This window comes from Pteropus vampyrus, unplaced genomic scaffold (assembly GCF_000151845.1).
Source record: "Pteropus vampyrus isolate Shadow unplaced genomic scaffold, Pvam_2.0 Scaffold35, whole genome shotgun sequence".
Taxonomy (NCBI): Eukaryota; Metazoa; Chordata; class Mammalia; order Chiroptera; family Pteropodidae; genus Pteropus; species Pteropus vampyrus.
Window position 1 is genome coordinate 1,339,042 of NW_011888816.1, and position 17,816 is coordinate 1,356,857.

The following is a 17,816-nucleotide window of genomic DNA, read 5'->3' on the forward strand; positions in this document are numbered from 1 at the left end:
ACTTTTCATTTCATATACTTAACACGGAAAAATTCTATTTAATAAAAATTAAAAATAATATCTGAATCAACCTTTTATCCACAAAAGAGATATATGGTAGCCTACATAATTTAAGACTCTGTGATTTTTGAGAAAAAAGTATAGAAAATGCCTTTTGATAACATAAAAAAATAAGTTCATATATAAGAAATTAGCACCAGGTCTAGAGGCTAAAATGACGACCCCTCCCAATGCAAGGCAATAAAATGGCCTTTAAAACAGGCCCCCTGCCCCAGAAGGCATGTAATACAATCGCTTCTTACTTTTGTCATTTTTCTCTGTGCCAGATACTTCGAAGAAAGCCTTTTCTAGCATCGCAATGGTCTGGGCGTCCATTTCGTGGGCTCTTTTCACAGGCTCTAATAACCTCAGTCTTCTATTCTCCTCCCGGAGGGAATGATTTTCCATAGCATATTTTGCAACTCTGGGGTGGTGCTCTATCTGTGAGCCAGAAGAATTACAGACTTAATGAACAAGTCCTTCTGAAAAGCTGTTAGAAAATGTGAATACCCTGTGCACTGCCAGCAGAGCCTGCTGTGGCCACTGCAGAAAGCAGCTTGGCGTCTGGTCAGAGACTGAGAACGTGCCTATCCCAAGACTCCCGATCTACCTACCACTGGGTCTGCGCCCTTGGAACTCTGACTCAGGCACCTAAGGAGATAAGCACAAGGGCATACACTGTGGCAGACCCTTCGTGCAAAGGGGACTGCTTACGTTAACACAATGAAAAAGTAAGGAAACTCTGCTGATCAGGACTGCAGGCCCTCCGAGATGCACCTCAGGCAAAGGGCAAAGTGCAGATAAGGGAGGACGGCAAGCTGCCTTTTGTGTAAAAATATCTATCCATACTAGCTTGAACATGCATGAAACCTCTGGAAAAATATACAAAACTGATCTTCGATTATCTTTGTTTTTTAATGATGTTCCTGTATTAACTCTCTGTCCTTCCCAGGGGAAAGGATAAACAACAAAACTCTAAAGGGCTGAACTGTAAAGAGACTGACTCAGCTAACCACAAGGCCCACTGGGATGAAGTAGGCGTGGCCTGCTAGGGCTGAGTGTTGCCATAGCAACATCACAACTTCCTCCCTATTCCTTTAGGGTTCTATCTACTATTTTAGAAAATGGCAGGAAATAAATGATGCAATCATACTGTCAGTTGAATTCATTTAATACACCTTCCATTGTATTCCATTGTATTCTAAAAATCTGATGACAAATTTATACCTGCCTTGGTAGAAAGAGTGTAAAAGTCATGTACTCACTTGTTCTCGCAAAGTTTGAATCTCGTCTCTTAATTCTGACAGCAAACGATCCTGCTCCTCAGGCAGAAAACTTCCCCGCGATTCCTTGTGGAGTTTCTCCAGGCGCATTATTTGATCCTCTCGGAATTTCACGATCATTTTATTAGACTGAATAAACTTCTCTTTTTTGAGAGTGAGGTCTTCTAATTGGGTAACCTTTTCTACCAGAGACTTAAAAAATTCATAATTTGGTTAAACATGAAAAGTAATGCAGCTTCCCAGAATTTTCACAAACTAAGCAACAAACGCTAACTTTCCATTTAATCTCAAAGGCAAAATTAGATTTTTCACAGCCTTCCTTTAGGTTTTATTTACTGGTGCCATTTATTCCACTCAGAAAGGCACCGCACAGTAAAGCCTAAAATATCTTACATCCACTTTATGTTAATTGTTTCCTACCTTCTTTTCCTGTTCAGATTTCTTAAAGAATAACATTGCCTCTTGGAAATACTTCATGTAATTAGTCTCGTCTTTGTCTGTAATTGATCCAATAAGAAAAGGAAAGGGGAAAAAATGTTTATCTCTCAAATCTGAAGACCAAGCCAAGAGCTAAAACAGCCTTTAACTGACAGCTCTCAATCTAAAAGAATCAAACTATCACCAGATCATAGGTTAACCCAGTCCACATATTAGCTATTCTTTAAAGAAAAATAAGTCTCCCTCATCCTATTTAGTAAATATATCTAGATTACATATAACAGAATCTTAGAAGTAGATCTAAATAAAGTTTATTAGCACGTCGTTGTAGCACTTATTAGAAATGAATTATTCAAAATTATTTCTCCTCCCCCTTCCCACATCTCTCACAGAATTCAGTACCTGGAATCTGTATCTGGTAATAGACAGAGTACCATGTTCCTATGTAGGTGAAATAAACAGAAAAATACTTGTGGAAAACTTTGGGTTCCTTGCTGTGTCGTGCCTGTCATCAGAGGGTTCTCACGCTCATGTCCACGCGCGGTCTCCCTCAGGACAGAGAACGCTGTGCTCATCTTACCTGCGGTGAGAAAGCTCTCTGGGAGTACATGTCTGTGGTTAGCTGGGCCAGCTGTTCTTTGAGCCTCTTCACTTCAGCTTGCAGTTGGCTCACATTTCCTTGGGTGTCTTCATTTACCACCGCCTGTTCAAGAGTTGTTTAATACGCATTAAAAGGACATTTTCTTTTTTAAGGGATTTCTAAAAGTTTATCTGGAACTTTCTTTCAATTTATTACTTTTTTTTTTTTAATGGTGACACTGGTTAATGAAATCCGGTAAGTTTCACGTGTCCTAAAAGGACATTTTTTTTTGAGTTGTATAGTCTTGTGTTTATATTTGTTTGTATGATTTGGAGTGACGAACAGCAAACAAAACCGCACTTCCGTCTCACAAACGGTCAAAAGGCCACCGGAACCACAGTGTGCCGGAGCAGAGGGAGCTTCCTTTCTCTGCATTCATAGCCACAGCCAGAGACCCTTTCCCTCCTCCATGACATCCCACTTAGTTCTTGGCTCTGTTGACCAGCCCTGGGCCCTGCTGGGCTGAGTCTATTACCACCAAGGAAATCCTGTCTAATGACATGAACATACCCTGGGGTCCGACAGCACCTTCCTCCTAAAACGTACGGCACCGTCCCGCGGAGAAGAGCAACTCCTCAGTGGGAATGACCTCTGTCATGGCTCACAATAAGGCGGTGGCGAGCTGCAGGGCTGGCCTGAGCCCCGTCACCGGCAGAAACCTCCCTCCCAAAGGAATTCAACTCTGAACTCCCTAACAGCCATCCTGGAAGGAGGGCTGGTGTGACAGCTCCATCTGTTTTATTACCAGACTTAATGTATTTTAAAGAAATGTCTCTTTAAGAAATTGTCTGCCCATGGCCATGCTACCCTGAACAAGCCCGATCCCATCTGATCTCGGAAGCTAAGCAGGGTCAGGCCTGGTTAGTACTTGGATGAGAGACCACCAAGAAGACCAGGTGCTGTAGATGTAAAAAATAAAAAAATAAAAATAAGGGATTGCAAGCTGACAAGGTCCTTGCAATCTGTGAGGTCAACCAAGGGTTGCCTTGCCTAAAAAAAAAAAAAAAATTCTCTTAAAGAAATGTCTTATTTGAGATGACATCTAAGAGGCTCAGAAAGGCCCACAGACCAACTAGGGGATAATGAGAATGGCAGAGTACAAACCAGATCAAAGAGACCCAGCTGTGAAACACCCAACGCTCCGGTGAGGGAACGAGCCCTCAGACAGCCCCAAGGTCCCCGTGTTCCTTTCTTAGGCCAGGTCTGCCCATTAAGAAAGACTGAAACAGATCACCCTTAAACAGGTCCCAGGTACCCTAGCCACTTTCACTGCAGCAGGGGACTTACCATTGATAGTGACTAGTATAAGGCTCCCCGTTCTGTTGTTTCATGAGTTATAAGAAGCCATTTCTAGTTGCTTCTGATTTTTATGGCCAGCCTCATTACAAGGCACTCCTCAATATTCTGACATCACAGTCACATCAGTGACATCATAATTCTAATCGCCTCTGCAGTTCTCCACTCTCCAAAAACTTCTAATAAATTCCAAGAGATAGTCAGGAAGCTCTAGTGATTTTTTCCTCCTCATATTACAAATACCCAACCCGAGGGTCATAATTCAATGAAATGAATGAATGACTAAGCCGACACACTGGTCTACGCAGGAAAGGAGGTGAAGTGGACCCCTACACTCTGACCATGGTAAGATGATCAAGGGGTCTACCTCTGGAGTAAGGATGACCAATTTCTCCTTTGTGAGAGAGAGGAAATTAATCGTTGTACTCAGTATTTTACCTTATTTTTAATCAGCTTGGCTCTTTGAGCAAAATTCAGCGTTGACAGGGTTTCCCCGAAGCACCGTGGTCCAGGATGAACATTGGCGACTATGGCCGTTTTGGCGTTTCCACCGAGGGAATCCTGTTTAATGATACGAACAGAAGAACCCACAGATCTTTTCAAGCAAAGAAAACGTACACTCTGACCACCAAAGCTGAGAAATTGTCCACCCATTAGCCATCATGAGCATAACCAACAAAAGGCCCAGGAACCCAAGGATCTGCTTTACCCGGAGTAGGAAGGTAAGCTTGGAGTCCCGGTAGCAAACGTGTCTCTGTTTTCCATTGCCCACATCGACGAGTGCGGTGATCACTTGGCCCAGGCAGCTCAATGATCGGTTGATGTTACCTGCTTCCTACGGCATCGGGAGAAAAGAACAAAAATTTAGGTGCACTGGTTTCTGTTTAGCATTTTGTATTAAAATATACCTAGCAAGGTGACAATAGTGAATGGAAAGGCAAGTCAGAGACAGTATTAGTTAAGGATAACTACCTGTTCAGCAGATAGATGTCCTCAACTATCCCCTGACCTTTTCTTATTTGACACACACTGCAGTTTTAGTATTCAAAGGCAAATACAAAGTGACTTGAAGGAAAAATATCAATATCACCTCATGATTGCAATAGTTTTAAACTGACCTATAAAGATAAAAACTAGGAAAAAAAACAGGAAAAAAGTTGTAATGCATTAATAGGCATATTTTTCAATGCTTTTATGTTAAAATGTTTGCTACATGATAAGGGCGTGCTAACTCATAACTCACTCCATGTCCCATAAAGCCACTGATGGATTTACTACAAAAGACTATTCAGTCTAATTCTGTATAGGATAATAAAACCCCTTTTAAAAAGTGGTTTGGGAGAAAAAAATGTTTAGGTTAAATATGTTAGACTGGATTTTTACTGTAGGTAGCATATGTCGGTAACTAAGTTTGCAGTGGTGGGAGCATAGAAAAAAAAGAGAAAGGGTCGAAATTATAAAGCAAGATGCACTGAGTTCAGAGCGGCCACCACCTGTTTTACCATCCAGTAAACCAGAAAGGCTGAGAGCACTGTCTGTGGAACTGAACAACAAACTTCTGTTCGAATCTCAGCTCTACTCTTAGCTGTGTACCCTAGGAAAATTTACTTCAGTTTCTTTAAAATAGAAAGGATAATAGTACCTACTTCCCAGAGTTGTTGGAAAGGCTAAATGAGTAAATACATATAAAGCTTTTAGAATAGGCCCAGTGTATGTCTTATTATACACATATGCTATTTTTCTTTGCTATATGTCTTAATAGAAACACGAGCCTGAGATTGCCTCAGGAGGCTCAAATCCATATTTTTAATGCCAAAAGTAGACTCATCTCCACCATTTTCAACTGTTCGCCCCCAGCCCTCATTTATCCTACAGAACTCGCATATTTTATTGACAATTCACATTATAATACATACATACATACATACATACATACATACATACATACATGCATGCATACTGGCAGTACATATTATAGAGAACCTCTGGCCCCACTGTCAATACCTTAGCCTAAGGCTAGGTCCTTAACCCTCAGCCCTGAAATACTAAACAGCACAACCGGTCTCCTTTCTCTTTCGGCTCTCCCCTCATGAATCTGGCAGTGGTGGGCCAGATGGCCAGTGGTGGGCCAGATGGCTAAGCCTTATAAAACGGGCTTTCTGCACAGAAAAACAAAACTTTTGTTTGCCAGTGTTTGGAGAGTTGAGAGTAAACTTGGCCTGGCACTCCTGGTCCTCAACGATCTAGGCCTACTTATGCCAAATGCCATACTCACTTTGCAACCACAATAACTCTTAAGAGGCCTCCCTGCCAGGCACGTATTCCCTGTTCCTCTCTCCCTACCCAAATCCTGGTTCCCCATGCTTCCCCTGAGCAGTCCATGTCACTCCCTCTCCTCTGTCCCCTGCTGCCACCTGTACTGTCTGGAATGAATTCAAAGACTCTTGCTATTTGAGAACAGACTTGTCCTATCCCATGTATGTTTACTATCTCTACTCAACAACAAAAATTTCTACACCTTTTGGATGGAAGACATTTCTTATTCCTTTGTAACACTCACAACACTTAGCTTGGTATTGACTTCTACTAAGAATTCATACACAAGTTCAAGTGAAGGTCACAAGTCCATCCTTACCTTCAACCTCATCCCTTCTGCATGGGTGTCTTTTTGCCGTTCTGATCCTGCTAAGTCCACCAAATTGAGCAGAGAGGTCCGTATGTTCACAGTCTCGTTGCTTTTCTCCATTGACTCTATTGTAATTGTAAAGACTGCGTGAGACCTAGAGGACTCTCTATTCATTGATGTCGATGCCACACGCCTGTTTCTCCATCCTCCAGACAACACCTGGCAAAAGGAAAATGTATCATCACAACTTCTAAGTGGCCATGACAGCCACTAACATCAGTTGGAAATGTGTAAACAGTAGCGAGAAAAAATACTGGTCCATCGAGGAATAAACTCCAAGTATTTTCCTTTTTCTTTCCTTTTTGTCCCCTCTCCACATTATGAAAAGAGAACAAACAGGAAATCAGAAGACATAGGATCTAGAACTGGTTTTGCCATCTTCCGTTTGTGTTAACTTAGTACAAATCACAAAATCTCTCCAAACCCTTTCTTCACCTAGACAATAAGAAAGCTAAACAAGATAAATCTCAAATAACCTTCAAGCTCTAAGTTTTATTAGCGCTTTCGGTCTATAAAGTATTTGTTCTCGTCCCTATTCCCAATGGCAAGCAGGGTAGGTGAAGGTTCAGACTGCAGGCTCTGGAATCAGTCGAACCTTTTCAAGCTCAGTGCCATAGTTGTAAAATAGGGATACAGGTACCTACCCCACAGGGCAGAACATCTCAAACTGTAGTATGCTACTAATCACCTCGGGATCTTATTAAAATTCGGATTCTGACTCAGGAGGTGTTAGGTAGGGCCTGAGATTCACATTTGGAACAGGCTCCCAAGTGATACAGTCTGAGAACTATATTTCTGAGTAGCAAGGTCATAATATGTACAGTTGATTTAAATGGCAGAGATCCCAGGAGCTCCTCAAAGGGGCAGTTCCCAGGAGGAACCACTAAAGAAATATGAACACTATGAACTGTCCCCCGGGACCTCCAGAGTGGTTTTTAGGAATGCCTGATTAGAATGAGCAGCACTAAGATAGTGCAAAACCCAGAGGCTCAGTTCTATCTTAACTAAGGGGAGACCTATAAAATACTGTCATATTCTTTATTCTTTCCTTCCCATAAACATTCTGGGTTATGCCTTTACAAAATATTTTTAGCAGCTCAATTCTTGCTTTGGTTGAGATTGAGGTGCTTTTCACAGCATGTCATGGTGTCTGAGGATCAAAATACTCAAGGTAGGACACCTGATAGGCCTCAGCAGCTGAGGTCACCACTTGTTCCGCCGCGCCAACAACAAAGACGCCCTTCTTGATGTGCTCCCTTAGGTACAGTCCAGCCGATGCAGAGTCCAGTAGATCATAGATCTGCTCATTGTAGATCTCAATAAATGAACACTTACAAAGGAAGCTCTTTCCAGCTCCGGCCTGCAAAAGAGAAGCCTCGTTTAGATATATTATTTTCATACATTCATTCCTATCTTTATGAACATTAATCTTTCACTTGCTTCACAAGTATAAATTTCCTACAATATTATCCTTTACACCATGCAAAATACATAAAGTCAGTTAAAAAATCTAGATAACTAATTTCAACACATAATTATATTCTAAAGCCGCATCACTGTGGTCCCAGGAGCCCTAAAGTTTCCAGAAGTGCTGAGAACTAGGCCAGGAAGATGGGAACTGGGTAGTCTGGATGGACGATTCCATTTTTATCCGTCTTATACATTGAACTTCCTCATAAAGTTTTATTTGAAGCAAGTGTTAATATTCTTTAAAAGACTGAAATTTTATTTTAAAAGCCTCTCTATAGAATTTTTAACCACAGAAATGCAAGGCAGTAAACACGTCCCTGGCATGCAACAGGCGTGTCTAAATGCAGTGGTTAGGGGTAGTTTCCGCAAAGGAGTAAATGGTAAACCAATGTTATGTATCCATGTCCATGGTACGCATGTACTAGAACACAGAACACAAATGGCTCTTAAGCTTGGAATTTCCCAAGCTACAGAAGCATAATCTTGAGAATAGCCCAATCTGGGAGCCGATGGAAGAGGGAAGCCCACATCCCAGGGATGACGGAGCCACACCACCTGTGGAACAAGATCACAGCCAGGTGGCAGCAGGTGCTGCTAAGGAGATAACGATGGGCCTGTCACTACTGGACGTCATGAGGGTCTAATCAACTCGCAGTCAACCGTGAGCCGAGGTCCAGGTTGCTGATGGAGCTCAGAGAATCTGTGTTCCTCAGTTAAGATTTTGTTTACACTTTCTCTCTTGCAAAATCTGAAAGCCTAAGAAGCACTATATTCTTTCTTTTAAACCAGCAATCTGAGTTCACAGATGATGCATCTTTTACAAACTAAGAACTTTTAGAAAACAAAAACTCAGAATCTTTAATTTTAAGAACTGAGGTTTTTTTTATGCCACACTAGCCTATCCACATTGTAAAGTACAAGCCTCCATGTACCATGACCTAATTAGTAGCTAGCTACTCAAAACTAGATATTTAACAGAATTGCTTTATTTTGAAAGTAAGTTTTACCTTATCTTTTTCACGATCAATTAAGGAAAACAAATATTCAAAACTTCGTGGGATTACTCCTCTCAGGTTATGAGAAAAATTATCAGATTCAGATGGTCCTAAAAAATGTAAAATATATAGCTGTTCATTTTTGTTCTTAATACAGGAGTCTTTCAAAATGGCAACACTGAAAGGCAATTTATACAGAAATAAGTTGACACATTATATAATCAGTTTCCTATGTGTGCCCCCAGACAAGTTAAGCTTTGGTCTGTGAGAGATCATATAATAGAACCTGCCTATCAACAGGACTGAAGACCTACAATAGCCACTGACCAACTTTAAAAAGTAGTTGCTGTTTAATAAATTAAAAAATCCATCTAGGTACCAAGCTTGAAAATTTTCTTCCTGCCATGTACCAACACTAGCAGAAATATCAAACAATTGTACTTTACTTGTTTATAATATTTGGTCTTATGGACCTGTACACAATGGCCATGTGGCCATAGGCTAATTACTTATTCTGAGTTCCTAACTGTAAAATGGGGATAATATGGTAATAACTACCTCACAGATTACTATTAAAGATTAGCATTAGCTAGTATTATTTAAATTGGGCAATAAAAGCCAAGTAGGTAAGAAACATACTGTAGGAATATTTCAAAAGATTTCTACAGAGATAGAAAAATGCAGAGTTGTCCTACCTCTATTTTGTTAACATTAGGGAAAGAAGGAGAGGTGAGTGAATATGTAAACAGCAGGACTTTATGGAATACTAATTCAAGCTATAGATATAGATATAGATATAGATAGATATATAGATAAGCCAGAAAAAAATATAGCTAGAAAATATCTATAAGTTACTATAAATATCATTTTAATATGCCTTAGCAACCAAAGGAACTAACGAAAGGCTGGTGTATACAATAAATGCACAGAAAAAAAATTTTTAATATTATCATTGTCTCGATGCGCTACACATGGAATATTTAAATAGTCTTTGCAAATTATACCTTAAATATATACATATATAATAGAGAAAGAAAATGTAAGTAAATGAACAAAGAGGACAAATAATATTAGAGTATGCAGATAATTTTATAACATTTTCCTGTGAAATAATACACAAAGATGGTCAGCACATTCTTTAGCTCCCTTCACCATCCCTCGCCTACTCCACTGCCTTAACTGCTAACCCTGCATCCCCCTGATCCTTCCTAATCCTTTAGTTCCTCCTACAGTCTTTATCTCATTCAGCTGCTTGAAGTAATCCTTTAAATTATACTTTACATCACATAATTCTTTATCAAACCAAAAACCAAAGCCTTCCTTCCAATGACTGACTGTACATCACACTCATAACAAAATTCAAAATCCTTACTAGGTCCTACATGACTTGGCCTCAGGCGACAGCTCCAACTCCCCTTCCTATTGGCCTCTTATTCTGGAAAACTCCACTCGAGTCCTGTGAGTGTTCTTGCTGTTCCTCATACACTCCTGCGCATGCTCCCACCTCAAAGCCCATGCATTGAGTCCCTCTGCCTGGAAGATTCTTTTCCTGGTTAGTTCATGGTTCAGTCTCATTCTACTTAATAATTCTATTCAAATATCACCTCCTGAGAAGCCTTTCCTGACCACCCACCTCCCTTGTTCTTTTCCATCCTTTTTTTTTTTTCCTTCATAGCACTTATTACCTCTGGCCTAATTACTAGACATTTATTTACCTGTAATGGTACATCCCTCCTGAGAATATAAGCTCTACAAGAGCCCAGACACTACCCTGTATTCAAGTAGCGCACCAGAGCCTTAAAGAAAGCCTGGCGTAAGTCTCAACTGTTATAATGTTATAACCTCAGCAAGGGGAAGACCTTTCTTACTACAACTTACAATTCAGAAACTATTTTTAAAAACCCTGAAATGTAACCACATAAAAGAAAAAAACTTTAGCATAGTTAAAAACCATATAAGTCAAAAGACAAATTAAAAACCCAGAGAAAAATCTGTAATCTATATCATAGACAAAGTGCTAATATCTCTCTACTTTATAACGAATTCCTACAAAAGAGTAAAAAAACAAGACAAGCTAGCTTTTTAAGTAGGAAAAAAGCTTGAATGGGCATTTTCCAGAGAAGCTCTTCAAATGTCCAAAAAGCATACAAAATCTGCTCAGTTGTCGATAGACATCAGGGAAGTGGAAACAAACACACAATGAGATAATACTATACACCCTCCAGAATGGCTAAAATTTCAAAAACTAACAGTATCGAAAGTGGCCAAGGATGGTGGAGCAACTGAAACTTCCATATCTCACTTTGGAAAACTGTTTGGCAGTATTTACTAAAGCTGAATATACATAGACTATGATCCAGCAATTCCACTCCTAGGTTTATATCCAACAGAAAAACAGAAACGACTTTAAAAAATACATACAAGAAAAATTGTTCACAACAGCATTATTCATATGGCCCAAAATGGAAATAATGCAAATATCTATTGACAGTAGAATGGAAAATTATGGTGTATTCATACAATAATATTTTATACAGCGACGGAAATAAACTACTACTACATGCAACAACATAGGGAATCTTAGGAATTTAATGCCAAGAGAAAAAAGTCAGACCTAAAGGAGCATATACAGTAAAATTTCATTTGTAAAAGTTCAAAAACAAGTAAAACTAATGATGATAAAGTCAGAGTAATACATACTTCAGGAAATGAGAGCGGGAATGGTTGCTGACTAAGAACTGGATCTGGGTAGTGGTTATACAAGTATGTAACTATATAAAAATTACTACATGCAATTCAAAGACTGTTCATTCAGCACCTATTCGTGCTATGCATTGAGCTGGGAACACAGCTGCAAACATGGGGTTTGCTACCTTGGAACTCACAATCTGACAGAAGCCTAGGAAATATTCCTAATTTTATGAGGTCAACATCATATATGAATAGAAATTATACCTTCCCCCAAAATGTCCTAGGTGTTTTCATCAACAGAGATTAAGCCAGCAAATGTTAATCTTTAATTTACTTACCCATCATAGTAAATGTTTTTCCTGAGCCAGTCTGCCCACTGTAAAAGAAATGTTTTATATATTATTTGTACACATAAAATTTAGAAGACTACCCTTCTACTCTAATATGGTCTATTAGTGTATAAATTTTCCCCACAAAGAGTTTATTGTCTTTCTTTTTTTGAATTACATTAGGTAAAAAGTGAATGATCCATTTTCTTTCTCTCCTATTCTACTACTAATTAGCTAACTACTGCTAATTGCCTGATAAATGCTTCCGGATTATACGAACACAAGCACCAGAGTTTTCATTTAATTTTTATTTACAGCATTGAAATGACGCTCTTAATACTGCTCTGTAACCTGTTTTTCATGTTTTGCTTCAGATATTTTCCTAAGTCAGAAGAGATCTACTTCTTTATTTTGTTTGCTGCACTGTTACTCTTCAATGTATCATAATTTAACCAGAACGAACTGGACTTTTTCTTCCAATTTTTGCTATTCTAAATAACACAGCAATTCCTTTCCTAAATTCTCCCTTTAAAAGATACTAAAATGTCTTCCTTTAAAAATAAAGCAACTTAAAAAACCTTTACACTCTAGGCTTAATTTTTGTGTGTAATGTCCTATCTGCTCAGTTATCCTGAGAAACAAGAGTAACAAAAAACTAAAAATAAAAAAAGTTTATGTTAAAGATAGATGTCAGTTAGGGTGTCAAATGTCTTTAGCTTGCTTTCATAACACAAATATAAAATTTGAATTTACTTTTTGGTTAAGTACTCCCAAAGCAAGAAAACAGTGTGGTCTAGTTGTTTACCTTTCTTGTGTAGGCAGAGGAAAAAAGTTCTTTGGTAACTCGGAATGAGAAATGGATAGTATTGAGTCCCATACTTGAGAATAAAGGGAACACTATTAACAATTACTCTAGAATTGGGAGGGTCTCAGGTAAACCAGAAAGCATGCTCACCCAACTAAGAAGTCAAACACTCATTTCTCTCCAAGTGTTTCTCATTTCTACCCTCAACTACCAAAAGCAATTTTCATTAGTTATTAATAAACATGCCACAAATTAAACATTATAATTGGTGCACCTACAGGGTCCCCAAAGAAAACTGTTCTAGAGATTTATAATCTCTGGCAATTGTGTCTCTTATTTCAAATTCATTTTTGAACTTTACCATTCAAAATATTCTGTGAAAACAAAAATCTTTTTTTCTCTTGAGAAAAGTTATCTGCCTCATCACAGAGAACATTTAGTTCTGCTTTACAAAACTGAATAAAAATTACCATAAAAGGCGAAGGTAAATTTTCATGGAAAAATGTATTTACAATATTTAAACTTCTTAATGTATTTTTTATTTTCTTGTGTTTTGAGCAACTTATGGCTGAACCAAGGATACAGACAAAAAAACCATCAGCTGCTCAAAATGAATGACATAATTCACTACATCCTATTAAAAAATCTCTAGTTAGAAATAAAATTTAAAAGTCTATTGCTAGGAATAGGCAGAAAAGGATAAGGGGATTAAGAAGTACAAACTTCCAGTTATAAAATAAGTCAAGAAGATGCAATGTACAGCATATAGAATACAGTCAATAACAATGGTCACAATAAGTCTAGTAACCATCTGTTACTGTTACTAGACTTATTGTGACCAATTCATAAGATATATAAATGTCGAATCACTGTTGTAAACCTGAAACTAATATATTGTATGCCAACTATAATTAATAAGAAATTTTAAAAAGAAATTTTAATTTTCAAAAAGTCTATTGTTAGAAAGAAAAAAATAATTACACTACAAATTATATTCCTATTCATGAGACAACTCTGAAATGATACTAAAATTCACCTTGTAGTACTGCCAAAGTTGTCTCAATGCTTTCTGGATCTCCAGCTTATATCCCAGTATTAAATTCCTAGCAATATTAAGGCTGCCAACATTTAGACACTCGGGATCATCACTCACTTTAAATATACATTTGGAAGACAGTTTGGCAGTTTCTTGTAAAGTTAATCATACAGCCCAGCAATTACATTCCCAGTATTTACTCAAATGATTTGAAAACTTATGCTCACGTAAAAAAACAATATTCGAATGTTTGAAGCAACTTTATTTATAATCACTAAAAACTGGAAGCAACCAAGATATCCTTTGCAGGGAAATGGATAAGCAAATTGTGGTATGTCTATACAATAAAATACTGTTCGGAAAAGAAAAAAAAAAAGAATATGCTAGTGATGCACGCAACAACATAGATGAATCCTAAATGTATTTTACTAAGAGAAAAAAAGCAAGATCCAAAAGGCTACATATTGTTTGATTCCATTCACATGACACTCTGGAAAGGCAAAGCTACAGGAATGGAAACTGTATTAGCACACCCTGACAATCCGGTTGAGGGGAGGGGCGTGGCTGACTACAAAAAGGACAAACAGTGGGCATCGTTCTCTTCAGTACTGGGGTGGTAAATACGTGGCTCTCTGCATTTGTCAAAACACTACAGACCTGTACATTTTAAAGGGCGCACTCTAAAGCAGGCAAACTCAACAAATAAGCAAAACACACCAAGCAGGGTGTCAAAGACCCCAGGAAAGAAGGCTTCCTGCTGATTACAAGAACAGGACACAAATGAACTGAAGAGGGAGGGTAGAAAAGTAGCTAACCTAAGTGACTTTAGAAAATGAGGTTTTGACTGGAAACTGTTAAGGCTTAAAAAAAATAAAAAGATCTGTACATAAACACTGTACTTCATCAATTTGTATATCAAAGGGATATAGGCTAACCATTCTGAAGCTGCTTTACATGTGCACTGGGGTTAAACAAATAAATAAATGGATGACAGAAGGTGGGAGCCAGGTTTGTCAGCAAGGAAAGTTGCAGATAAACAAGACAAAAAGGCTAGAATGAACCCATGTGAATTATAAACCCTTGGATTAGAGTCAGAGACAACAGTATGAACTCTTGTTTAGCTTAATATATATACAAATGGATAGATACAGAAACAATTATAGATCCGTCTGTATACATGACTTAGTATATATACACATATTACTCAGCTGTCTGAGGCAGCCTAAAAGCAATGATACTCCACCCAGATATTGGATCCTAAATACCATTCTCCAATAAAAGTAAACAGGGCTCTTTGGCAAAATGGCTGATTCTAGGCCTAGGACAGTAAAATACAAAATGAGCCAGAAGCATCTTGTAGCATCATAAAGTAAGGAAGTGCTCAAAAAAAAAAAAAAAAAAAAGATGCGACATATCAATGGGACACAGAAACCAACCTCAGATAGATCCCAATGGCCAAGACAGAACAATATGAGCAACAAGATAAATATAAGGTAGCATTAGATTATAACCTAAGGTATAAATACACAAGTCCATGCCATATATATAAATAAATGGGGGAGAAAAGGCAGATCCTCCTTACAGATTCCAAGTACAGTAATCCTCACTTAATGTTGTCAACGGGTTCTTCGACTTCAAGCAAAACTAAGGATAACAAAACCGATTTTGCCACAGGGTAATCGATATGAACAAGAGTTATGTCCGAGAACCTGCTGCAATATAAGCAGATAATTCTTCTCCAGGAGGTGAAGTTAAATCCCTGCCACCTTGATTATCCAGGTGGGACCAATACAATTACATGAGTCCTTAAAATTAGAGAAGCCGTCCCAGCTCTAGGCAGAGGGCATGTGACTAAGGAAGGGGACAGAGTTGCACGTTGTTTGCTTAGAAGGCAGAGAAAGGGGGCTGACGGCCAGGTAATTCGGTGGCCTGTAATGCGAAGCTGAAAAAGGCAAGGAAACAGATTCCCCACTAGAGCTTCCAGGAAGGAACGCAGCCCTGCGCACACCTTGATTTCAGCTCAGTGAGACCATGTCAGACATCTGTCTGACAGAAAGATGTAAAACAATAAATTCGTGTTGTCACCAGTTTGTGGTAACCTGTTACATCAGCCATAGGAAATCAATAGAAGCACTTAACGTCGTACCCTGACGTAGGGACACAGTCAACAACTTACTACGCAAAGATGGTGCCATTATAACCACTCATGCAGGATTCCACGATGCCTCTGGCCACAGTGGAGAACACAGACTCCTACAAACGGAAGTGCCAAATACGTTAGCACTTCATGAAAATGAAAACATTTTTCTTAAACACATTCTAAAATAAAAATAAAAATTGTGTGCTTAGATTTTTTTAACACTGTGATAACATGGAAATTATTTTATTTTAAAAAGGCTAAAACATCTAAGATGACAAAACTTTAAACATATTTATGTCAATTTCCTATACAATTATAGGTTTAAGGCTCAGATCTAGACAGTACATAGAATTTTGTTTTGCATATTACATGCAAATATTATACTGGTATTAGCATAAAAAATATAATCTTACATGTTCTTCAGTGCTTTTCTCACAAGCATGTACTAAATAACCAATATCTGGTTTCTATTTTCATTTTTACACATGAGTAGATGCAATTTATCAACAATGCAAGAATTCCTAGACCTACACTGTCTAATACAGTGGCCACGAGCCTCATGTAACAATTTGGCACCTGAAATGTGACTACTCCAACTTGAGATGTGTTGTAAAATACACACCAAATTTGGAAGACTGAGCATGAAAAAAAAAATCTCATTATTTTTTTTTTTAAACATCTACAACACCTGTTCTTCCTAGGTGGTCTCCCATCCAAGTACTAACCAGGCCCGACCCTGCTTAGCTTCCAAAATCTGACAAGATTGGGCTTGTTCAGGGTGGCATGGCCGTAGACTCATTATGTTGATTACATGTTGAAAGTATATAATGAATTAAATAAGATACAAATTAAAATTAATTATACCTGTTTCTAGAAAATTTTAAATTATATATGTGGCTCACTTTATATTTCCATTGTCCAGCCATGCCCTAGATGAAAAGAGAAAATATCTAAAATCTAAATGTCTCACCAAAAACATTCATGTGTATAAGGTAATCAAGATCTGTGATGTCCAATATAGTAGCCATTATGTGGCTATTTAAATTTAAATTAATTAAAAATAACTAAAATTTAAAAGTCAGGTCTTTAGGTACACTAGCCACATTTCAAGTGCTCAATAGCCACATGTGGCTAGTGCATCTGAGAAACTGAATTCTAAATTTTATTTATTCTTAATTAATCAAACTTAAATCGCCACATGTGGCCAGAGGCTACTGTAATGGACAGCACAAATATAGAACACTTCCATCGCCGCAAAGTTCTACTGGATAGTGCTGACTAGACCTTAACTAAATTGTCCTTAATTTGAAAAACAGTTATTGACATCATAGTAATCTTAAATCTATTACCCCTTATAGACTGAATATTTGTGTCCCCCGCCCCCCCGCCCCAGCCCCAAATTCATTTGTGATGCTATTTGGAGATAGGGCCTTTGGGAGGTTATTAGGTCTCTGTCTCTGCCTTACTCTCCCATTCCCCACCCTCTCTGTCCCTTCGTCTCTCCACCAGTGAGGACACAGTGAGAAGGCACATGTCTACAAGGCAGGAAGCGAGTTCTCACCAGACACTGGCTCTCCTGGCCTTGTTATCTTAGACCTCCCAACCTCCAAGAACTGCGAAAAATCAATATTTTTTATTCTAGCCACCCAATCGCTGATATTTTCATTATAGCTGCCAGAACTAATTAAGACAGTCTCCTTAAACTAGCCAGTTCAATTGTACTTATCGATCGTCTAAGTGGCTCTGACACGTACACCTTCACTAACTTCCAACACTGGATGGAGAGGGCCAGTAAAGCAGGCTTGTCATTCTGGTACAAAGTTTAATGAAGGAAGAAATATTATTTAATAAAATTAAATTTAATACATGTGTGGAATGTTTGAGCTTTCTTATCTGAAATCAGAGACCAGAAATGAAATCCTTACAAATAACAGAATCTCACATGCTACAAATGTAAAGTTAAGTTCT

General features: G+C 38.3%; 1 protein-coding gene and 2 pseudogenes across 1 annotated transcript in view; 1 reads left to right on the forward strand and 2 right to left on the reverse strand.

Annotated features, from left to right (window-relative positions):
- Nucleotides 1-17,816, reverse strand: part of KIF15 (kinesin family member 15) — a 53,850-nt gene that overhangs the window by 32,961 nt on the left and 3,073 nt on the right. The window contains 12 exon segments of the mRNA XM_011357346.2: nt 303-480; nt 1,305-1,514; nt 1,743-1,819; nt 2,341-2,373; nt 2,376-2,463; nt 4,135-4,257; nt 4,406-4,531; nt 6,332-6,541; nt 7,563-7,742; nt 8,860-8,957; nt 11,877-11,914; nt 15,885-15,961. Coding sequence (XP_011355648.1) covers nt 303-480; nt 1,305-1,514; nt 1,743-1,819; nt 2,341-2,373; nt 2,376-2,463; nt 4,135-4,257; nt 4,406-4,531; nt 6,332-6,541; nt 7,563-7,742; nt 8,860-8,957; nt 11,877-11,914; nt 15,885-15,961 — 1,438 coding nt within the window.
- Nucleotides 3,191-3,308, forward strand: LOC111738151 (annotated as a pseudogene).
- Nucleotides 16,525-16,643, reverse strand: LOC111738139 (annotated as a pseudogene).